The 10,066-nt window shown below is 41.5% G+C and overlaps 1 protein-coding gene across 1 annotated transcript; it reads right to left on the bottom strand.

Annotated features, from left to right (window-relative positions):
- Positions 1-2,937: 2,937 nt before the first annotated feature.
- On the bottom strand, positions 2,938-9,696 carry ubac2 (UBA domain containing 2). Its single transcript, XM_034609053.1, has 10 exons — positions 9,511-9,696; positions 8,321-8,445; positions 7,988-8,107; positions 7,505-7,611; positions 6,570-6,693; positions 6,398-6,445; positions 6,156-6,264; positions 5,199-5,341; positions 4,897-5,043; positions 2,938-4,655 (listed from the first exon to the last, which is right to left on the bottom strand). Exons 1-10 carry the CDS (start codon positions 9,539-9,541, stop codon positions 4,548-4,550), a joined length of 1,062 nt encoding a protein of 353 aa, XP_034464944.1. The 5' UTR covers positions 9,542-9,696; the 3' UTR covers positions 2,938-4,547.
- Between the last annotated feature and the right edge of the window lie 370 nt (positions 9,697-10,066).

Here is a 10,066-nt window from a genome sequence, read left to right on the forward strand (position 1 = left end):
CCCAACACGTCTGCTGATGCTCCAAGGCCACAGTCTCCTGTACTGTAAACAACAATGGTTTCCCTGCCAGACAAGGAGAAATCCCCAGATCCTACATCATCATTCTTCTTCATGTAGCGAAATTTTTTACACATCGTTTTTTAACATAAAGATATGCTACCTCGCACATAAAGTCAAAATGGTTTTCCCCATCCATCGATGTGTATATATACGCTGCATGCTTGTATTTTGAAGTACATAGTACTTGTACCCCTTCAAAGCTCACAACATCAAAATCATTGCCCCCAAATGAGGCGTGATTAACTCTGCACATTAAGCAGGCACTTCACAAAAGAGTCTCCCAAATGAGGTCGGTTGTCAGCGAGTTTTTTTTCCCCCTTTCTTTAATTCATTGTCTTTAATTAAACACTGAAACACAAAGACACACACAGATATTAATCACTACGGTTTAAGCTGCTTTTCCATTCAGACGCCATTAAAAGTTGCATCGCTTGACTGGATTCGATGTCGGCTGCAGACTGAAAGGAATCGTTTCACCGCGTTCTCCGTAGACCTTTTAGTGAAGAGAGAATATTTCTTCAGTGTTTGTGGGAGTTCAGATGAGATGTCAAGTGCCACATATCGAGTGCGAGATGAAAGATAGAATGAGGCTCATGGTATCATTTCTTCCTTTTGTGTTTCCGGGAACAGTTTGCAAATCGCATGGTTGTGAAATCCTTTGACTTGAGGATGTGCATAATTTCTCTACATTGATATTCAGCCTCCCTGGAGCAAGAGGATGCTGGAGCTGTCTGCTCCCTGGAATAATCAGAGCAGGGTGGGTGTGGCAGAGGCAAAGGGCTTCACTGGCAATAACAACACAACGGACCTGAGTCAATGTCTCCATCTAGTGTCGAAAGGAAACTTGACATCATCGTGCAAATATTGTTCAGGTTGTTCATGGTCATGTTGTTTTGAAAAATATAAATACAAAAACTCAAATTCATTTCAGAAAGTGGTTGCTCTTTTTTAAAAATCAGTTTTTTCCTAATTTCAGTTGAATGATGTTGTAAACAATTACTCAAATCTTTATATACCCAGAAAGATTTTGGTTTAATATTTTTTTATTATTATTTTAATAATGTGTTTTCCTGAAACAAACACAGTATTATGAAAAGTAGAAAAACCTCCACCAACCAAGCTGCACCAAATTTCACACACATGAATATCAATCCACTAAATAAGATTTATAAAATGATTCATTGAGAAATCAACAAATGCTCTATCTCGCAATAATAAAGAAATTGGACCATATTCTTGGATCTGGCCCCGGCTCCAGAGGTGAAAACATAACCTCCTTGGTAGAGTGACATATCACAGTGTAGACTGAAAATGATTGTGCATGATTTTCCACCTCACTTGTATTGGAAGCTTGTTTAACTTTATGGATGTACATTTACTTTTTCTCTCTGAGGAATCACAAAATTACTTCTATTATCCATTGTGAGAATCCATCTGGCTGAGATCTGTTTTGATTACATAATGTTTTCCTAATCACAACATGGACCAAAAGAGACACAAACAGGTCCACATGCAGGTGTTCTTTTTCAATGGGCCTCTCTTGTTCTAGATTAATCTCGGACACGTCCCTGGGACAGACAGTGAGAAAACACAGACTACAGACACAAGAATTGTCCTTTTTTTAGAGACAGCAGTCACTGCCAGAAAAACCTAACTGATCTCAGGTGAGTGATAACAGAACACTCAGAAGGAAATCCCATAATAACCCCTTCAAACAAAGGCAGCTGCTTTGGAGTTTAGAGCTAAATGCTGGAAGAAGAACAGGAGATGATATAGCATTACATTAAAGCTATTAGAATATGTTACTTTGAGTAATAGATTTTGGGGATGTGGGTGATACATTAGGCAAACTCAATATACTGTGTGCACAAATAGTTAATAATTAATTTAACTGTAGTTTCCCTCCTTAAGCCTTTTTTATAACTATTAAAATGAACTACATGAAAGCATATTCTGTATAATATATTCTGGAGCTCCCGTTGCCTACCACAAGACTATTAGTGTTTATATTAAGCAGCCAACTAATCATCACCTGGGAATATTTCCTATGGTTCCCCAGCACAAAGTAAAAATAAGGTGAGATATAGAGACAAGAGGTAAAAATCTGTCTGTGTATAAAAACTCTGAATCATCCAGTTCATATAATAAATAAAATATAATCTACAAATTACAGAAAGTAACCTCGCACTACCTACTGTTATCAAGGTAATCACCCACCTGCTCCTCTGCGACAGGCGTGTTGTCCAACTGTGGCTGCTGGGTTGACGGCTGTGTCTGGGCCTGAGGCTGGGGCTGCATTGGGGGTCTGTTCTGTCCTCTGTGTCTCAAGGAGGGAAACAACCTGGTCCACTGCAACAACCCACCCTGCACACACACGGACACACAAACATCTAGAGATTGTGCAGATGACACGACTGCAAATCCTGTAAAACTTCCTGATGCTTGAGGTTATTAAAGTAATGACATGGAGGTCAGGCAGTGCAAAACAAGCAGTAACAAGTTGGTGTGTGCTGACGTACCTGTGGCTGCTGTGTGACGCAGCATAATAAATATAATATAATATATTCTGGAGCTCCCGTTGCCTACCACAAGACTATTAGTGTTTATATTCAGGAAAATCCAGCCATCATCTATATCGTTTATCCTTTTGAGGGTCGCAGGGGAAGCTGGAGAAAATCCCATCTGACATTGGGGGGGAGGCGGGGTACAGCCTGGACAGATCACCAGCTTGTCACACAAGATGATGCTAATAATTAAAACGAATATAAAACTTTAAATTCCACACATCAACTCAAATCAACCAAAGGGTAAAGAAAAAATTAAATTCTTGAGTTAACTCGAGGCTTTTTGTAATAAATAAGTCCTTTGCAAAGTAAATAATTAGTCATCAAGTTGATTTATTACACAGACCAAATATAATTCATTACATTTCATCAGAAAGTTGTCCATGCAACAACTCCCTCACCACATCCATAAACTATTATTTCACTCTCAAAAATACCGACACACAGATGACAGCATTATCTCAGTGGTCATATATTATCAATATTATTATGCACAAAATATAAAACTAGCATCTGTTTTTTTGACATCAACACATAGTGGCTGCATTACTTCTCTCGCACAAAATGTTTCCACATGTATACACACAGTCTCCATATACGTCTCTTATCATGATATTGTATAATAAATATCATCAGACATTTAAGACCAAGTTTCAGGTCTTCTTCTTCTGCGCAGGCAGAGAAAAGACTCGGCTAAGACAGAATAAATAAAACCTTGAGCAGTGTGTGAGTTTGTGTGTATGCATGAAAGAGGAAAGAGAGCATGAATTGATAAAAACAAAAAGTCCAGGGTGTGAAACATGACCTGCTCCTGAACGCCTGCACCCATGTGTGTAAATGTGAATGTGGTTAACAGGGGAGGTCACCTGGGAGACCCTGAGATAGCCCATCTAACCCGTATCCTGCCAAACAGCCCCGTCTGTCAGCCACAGTGTACTTGAAGAATAAAAGGTCAAAAGGGCCAAACCGGTGAGCTCTGGAAAAAACCTGGCTGCTGCAGTCGCTGTCAGTCAAACTCACTTGCTTTGTTAATGCGTCCAAAAGCAGGAAAGGGTTGAGACCTGCTGCTGCTATGAAACGCTGCCAAAGTAAAGAAACAACAACTGAATGATAAACCCATGGTCAACTGTGTTGCTGTGGATTCTTTAATCCTAAATCATCAACTTGTAACCATGACCTCAGCACCTCCTAATGGGATGGAATATAATGTTCTAGCAGGGGTCTGTTTTCACTCCTGTCGTCTCAGTGAAAGATGAAAATTCTTCAAAACATGATGAGGAAGATGTATCAGATCATTGACTCAAACACCCTGTGAATCTATGATCTTCTGTCATATGTTTCCTCTCTGACCAGTTATCGGCGTCTCAGATGCTGGTTACACAGTAGCCATTTTGGAAGTATAACGGCGGTACATGACAGTGGGTTATACAAAACTATTTCACATCGCCATAAGTTTGTATCCGTGTGGACAGTGTGTGGAACTCCAGTTTAGCCTCAGCATCCGTTCTCCCACTTCTATATCCTCCACTGGACTGAGGACGGATGCTCCCCCCTCGGAGCCAGAGGTCTAACTTCTCTGCCTTGAGAAATGATGCCTGTTTCACACAATGATGACCATCGGAAAAGCTATGACACAAATGTCTCCTACTTTGTGCTTCACACTTCTTCATTAATCGGCCTGCTGTCAGGCTCAGTTCAGGTCGGGTCAGCCAAACACTGCCTGAGGGAGGCAGTGACACAGCAGATGATCTGTACAAATATATTTTGTCATCTCTCCTTTTCTTCTTTGTTCACTCTCTTTCATTCTGTCCGACATTTTCTCTCTGCTCTGTTTTGTCCTCCTCTGCGTTGGTTGATTCTCTTCCTGCTTTCTCAGTCTGTCCTCCTTCACCTCTGTTTTTCTCATTGAGCTGGTTCTCACTCTCAGTGCTGCAAGAGGAAGTTGGTTGCCATGTTGATGTCGTTGTTTGAAGCTCTGAGGGCCTCCAGGGCATCAGTCCTGGAAAAGCCCATTTCCACTAAGAGTGCAACCTACGAGACAAAATAAAACATAGACTAAGAGACGGAAGCAGCCAACTAATCATCACCTGGGAATATTTCCTATGGTTCCCCAGCACAAAGTAAAAATAAGGTGAGATATAGAGACAAGAGGTAAAAATCTGTCTGTGTATAAAAACTCTGAATCATCCAGTTCATATAATAAATAAAATATAATGTACAAATTACAGAAAGTAACCTCGCACTACCTACTGTTATCAAGGTAATCACCCACCTGCTCCTCTGCGACAGGCAAGTTGTCCAACTGTGGCTGCTGGGTTGACGGCTGTGTCTGGGCCTGAGGCTGGGGCTGCATTGGGGGTCTGTTCTGTCCTCTGTGTCTCAAGGAGGGAAACAACCTGGTCCACTGCAACAACCCACCCTGCACACACACAGACACACAAACATGTAGAGATTGTGCAGATGACACGACTGCAAATCCTGTAAAAATTCCTGATGCTTGAGGTTATTAAAGTAATGACATGGGGGTCAGGCAGTGCATAACAAGCAGTAACAAGTTGGTGTGTGCTGACGTACCTGAGGCTGCTGTGTGACGCTCCTCCTGGCCTCATTGTACTGGGCCAGCAGCAGCTGCTGGTCGAGCATGTCCATCCTCTGCTGCCTCTGGATGTCCAGAGTGGCCCCCATCCCAGGAGGCGTCTCGCTGATTGGCTGGGAGGCTTAAGGACAAAGGTAATAACGTTAATAACATATTAATAGAGCGGCAGACAAAAAAACGTGTAAATGAAGAGAAAAGTGTGTGTTTAAAAAGGATTCCTGCAGAGCTGGTGCCAGGATTCAAGATCTGTTGCTTGTGACAATACATTTCATATCTAAAATAGAAACATAGCAAATATCAAACTAGCTTACTCTTTAAACTGGCTCAAATTCTCAGCACAGACTAATCACAGGAAATCACACACTCTCTCACACCTGAAAGACTTTCAATGACCGTGCAGGACATTAGAAATTGGATGGGAGGAGTAAGTTAATGTTTTACTTTGAGAGAATAAAGTAATGGGTGCATTCAAATGAAAAACCACATCCCCAGTCAGTCAAAAACTACTTTCACTAACGAATACTGGTTGACTTTATACAACTATTAAATTAAGACATTGCTGACCCATAAAGTTCCTCCGAACAATGAACACAACTGTGAAAACGTGATTTGTTTTTAGAAGTAATTTCCTTTTTGTTAATAAGTGACGTCTAGAACATTGGGAGTATGAGCTGCTCTAGCTCATTAGCCTCAGTAAGTATAACAAATGTCCACAAAACTTTCACAAGACAGAGTGGAAAACAGGCTAAAACAGATCATTTCAACATTAGTTTTACTTGAAAAAGTAGAAAGAGAATTTAAACTGATTAAGCAAAGCAGTGTTCAAAGTGGATTATTATGTTATTATTCCTCAGATAGACTACAACAGTGCATCAAGCCCGGCAACATTGGTTTGCACAGGATTTGTGAATGTGACAACTTTAGGTGGGACTCACTTGAGAAGACTGGCTCCAAAATATACCGTCCAATACGGGACATCCAAGCAGGCACGAAGAGGATATTTTGTAACTGGAGAATATTGGAGTAGTACAGCCCGCCTGAGATCTGGAAGGTACATTTGCAAAAAAAACGTGCATTTAGTATGGAAATGGACGAACTGCATGAAATTTGCTGCAGTTTAAATATTGGGGGTATTCCTAGATACCTGGTAAACCACAAGAGGAACTTGGCTACTCACCAGTCCGCTGAGAGCAAGAAGCCACATGAATGGGCTGGATGTCAACAGCTGGAAGAGAGAGTACAAGAAAGAAACCATGAAGATCACACTATTTGGAGAAAGAACAGTAGAAGACAAAGCAATACAGCAATACAGCAATACACTGGCTATCAGCAGTAGAACATGGGCTTACCTGCAAGCCCACTATGTAGATCAGAGTCTTGTTGGTGATGCTAATGTGGCCCAGGACCTGAGTGACGGGCATCTTTGGGATCGACAGGTAGAAAGGCACAAACAGAGAGAAGACTGGAGCAAGCCTGTGGGGGGAGAAGGGGAAGAGGATGGAGATGGCACAGGAACACAGAGAAGAACAAAAGAACGAGCATTTCAAACTCGTCACTGTAATTATCAGGGTTGCCCAAGGCTTACATGCTCACATGTCGAGGTGAAATAGGATTTTCTCCATAAATGACACATAGTGTGTATATGTCCTTGGTACAATATAAACCTAACTGAATACAAGGCAGTATATCCTTGTAATCGAAGGATCCTCAGTGGCCATAAGAACAACAAAAAGTTATTTCCTTCACAGAGATCCGGCACATTCATACTGGTATGTAAAACTGTGTTTTAAAAAAATATATATCTCCGTCCAGACGAGTGTTTTAACACTGCTTCAGAAATAATCTAAATCCATACTGGAACACATGAAAACGCACATCACATGACCAATTAGTATGCTGGACCTGTTTGCCAGTGTAAACAGGAAATAGACAGTCAACTTAGTAGTTAGTTGCATACTAGCAGAAAATTGTAATAATGAGGAATTTTGAAAAGTAAGATCCTTCTTTGCTTGGACCAATGACAGGGTTTAACCTTACTGAAAGTTTGGTTTAGCAAGATTTTGGTGACTGATAATGAAGAAGCGTGTGTAAGTGTCAGTGTTTCTGTTCCTGCCCGTCCACACCAAAATCCAACGTCAACGTTTTCAAACTACAATGGGGCCAGCAGCGTTTCCAAAAGTCTCTGGAGTCTTCAAAACTCTGGACCAGTGTGGATATCAGACAAAACAGTAAACACATTAGTGGGGATGTAGTCTGTGGCTACTTGAGCGACCGAGCTACTTACAGTCCTGTGGACAGTTCTTCGACTTCATAGTCAAATAGAAACTGGAAAGCCTGCACCAACAAGAAGTCTGTCAGCGCAGACAAACACCACGTGCCAAACAGGAAGGACTGAAATAAAGAGATGCAACACATATGATGGTTAGAAAACTACATACATGTTTTCAAACAATTCATTTCACAAACACAAAATCATTGTAAAATTTTGGTCATGAAGCAACTACTTTGTGCCAGATGAGGAAGTTAAGTATAGTCTTCTTGAAAAAAGGAAGTTGCCAAACAGGTGAAACGTGTCTGTGACTGAGGGTTATGTATTTAATCCTGTAACAAGTGTATTGCTTTTGTTCATGCAGGTAACTGAATAAGAAGTAATTCAACATATTAAACCCATCCAGTCTAGATTTTGAGGGAATTGCAGTGAGTCAAATCTGTTTTCTGTGTATCCATGTATGTTCACATCCATCAATTAGTGGATTTGGATACTCACAGCAAACTTCCTGGTGCCAAACCTCCTCTCAAAGATTCTGAAGTTGTAAATGAGCAGGCTGCTACAAAAGGAGTCCTTCAGGTCGACACAGACGAGCCGGCCACACAGCAACCTCCACACCTGCAGCACAAAGGATTTATTCACACACGTTACAGATGCACAACATTATGACCATTTGAGATTTGTTTTTAAAGTCAAAGTCCACTAAAAAGCTTTTTCAGAACTTTCAAACGCATTGCATGGTCTTCATCAGCATGGATGTAACTCAGGTGGCATTCTGTGGCCTGCTTGTGACTATTGGTGTGTAAAACAGGACAGATGCTGAAGACGTACCTGGTGCTGCTGCACGACAGCCTGTATGTTGTATGCAAACAGTTCCTGGTAGTGAGGCAGCAGGGTGAGCATCACAGTCAGCCCATTGAGAACCAGCAGGAGGCCTTTAGACAGCGGAGCCATATCTATACACAACAAGAGGGGTTAAAGGTTATTTAGTTTACTCAAGTACTGCATTTAAATAGTTATACACACTTCACTTGTTTCTTTTCATTCTATGCGCAAAAGAACAGTCTGTCCAAGTCACACTGAGTGGTATTTCAAGATACTAATGGCAGAGCATGAATGAATGAATAAATAAATCAACTGAGGGAAATTTCTTACTAGTTTACCAAAACAAGAAGGGCTGCAAATAACTCTAACTTTCATGATCTATGTATCTGCTGATTATGTTCTTGAGAGATCAATGAGTTATTGGATCTATTGGCAACTTCTCTGAGTCCAAAGTGAAGTGTTAAAGTGAGTTGTTTTGTCCAAAACCCAAAGAAATGTAGTTTATTATTATCATGACTTTCAAAAAGCCAAAACCACATAATATTTTCCTTTATTGATAAAAAAACAAGTATATATGAATTGTCTGTTGTTAGACTCAACTATCAACTCAATGCAGCTGTAAAACAACATATTATTACAACTGATTAAGCCACAACGAAAACAATCAAGTGCTGTTTAAAGGTTGATTCATTAGTAATAATGATGTAATGCTGCTGATTCCCTGTTTGTATGTATTGATCTACATTACAAGGCTCTGAAGTGCAGTGGTATTTGTACTCAGTCAGGGATGTGAATACTTCCTCCACAGCTAGAGAAAGAAGTGACACTTCTACTTTATTATACCGGTGATATAATAAATATAAGTGAGGAGTTGATGGTGGATGATTTGTACTCAGAGGGGGCGCTGGCTCGGAGATTAGCTAACATTCAGTCGATAGCATTTCCATATGAAGCCTTTAGCTCATTTACAACATGAAAACCTCCACTGGGTGAAGCGGCTGATGTGGAAAACAACTGCCGGGTTATTAACCAGCTGACGGGATCTGGAACAGACAGACGCAGCCTGGAGGAAATGAATGACGGCGCGATGCTAACAGCAGCTAGCCGCGCTAGCCGGCTGGAAGTGACAGGAGCCGCGGGCAGAGGGCAGCGACAGCCCCGGCTCGGGCTTAACTCTACAGCGGGGATATACTCACACAGGCCCCGGGAGCCGGTGGTGGTGAACATGGCGTCTGGAGGAGCCACGGGACCCAGACGGACACCGCGAACCACCCGGGACTGAGCGACGCTAACAGCGGGACAGCGGAGAGAAGTTGGGGTGAGGGTCCATGTTGCGAGGGGAGGGAGGGAGGGAGGCCGGGGGGAGGAGGAGGAGGAGGAGGAGGAGGTGTCCTACGGGAGCCCGACAAGACCAAAACAGGCTGATTCGCAATCCGCTAAAATAACACGGGAGTTGACCTGAGGAGGGCGCTGTTGCTCTGCATTGTAGATGTAAAACATATTTTTGTTGAACTTCCATGAAAAACATATTCACATCCATGCACATGGTCACTGACAATGAAGGAACAACAATTCATGTAGAATATCAATAATTTATTAATTTGTATTAAATTGCTAAAGATGTGCAACTAGATTATAACCCCCCTCCCCTCTCTATTAAGCATTTACTGATCATAAGATAAGATGAGATAAGATAATCCTTTATTAGTCCCACAAAGGGGAAATTAGCAATATTACAGCAGCGAGAGTCAA

This window comes from Hippoglossus hippoglossus, chromosome 15 (assembly GCF_009819705.1).
Source record: "Hippoglossus hippoglossus isolate fHipHip1 chromosome 15, fHipHip1.pri, whole genome shotgun sequence".
Lineage (NCBI taxonomy): Eukaryota > Metazoa > Chordata > Actinopteri > Pleuronectiformes > Pleuronectidae > Hippoglossus > Hippoglossus hippoglossus.

Coding starts and splice junctions, on each gene's coding strand:
- ubac2 (XM_034609053.1), bottom strand. CDS start 9,541: ATGTTCACCACCACCGGCTCCCGGGGCCTGT. Junction 7,612..7,987: donor TTGGCACCAGGAAGTTTGCT/GTGAGTATCCAA, acceptor TCTTTATTTCAG/TCCTTCCTGTTTGGCACGTG. Junction 4,656..4,896: donor TGCCTGTCGCAGAGGAGCAG/GTGGGTGATTAC, acceptor TTTGTCTCGTAG/GTTGCACTCTTAGTGGAAAT.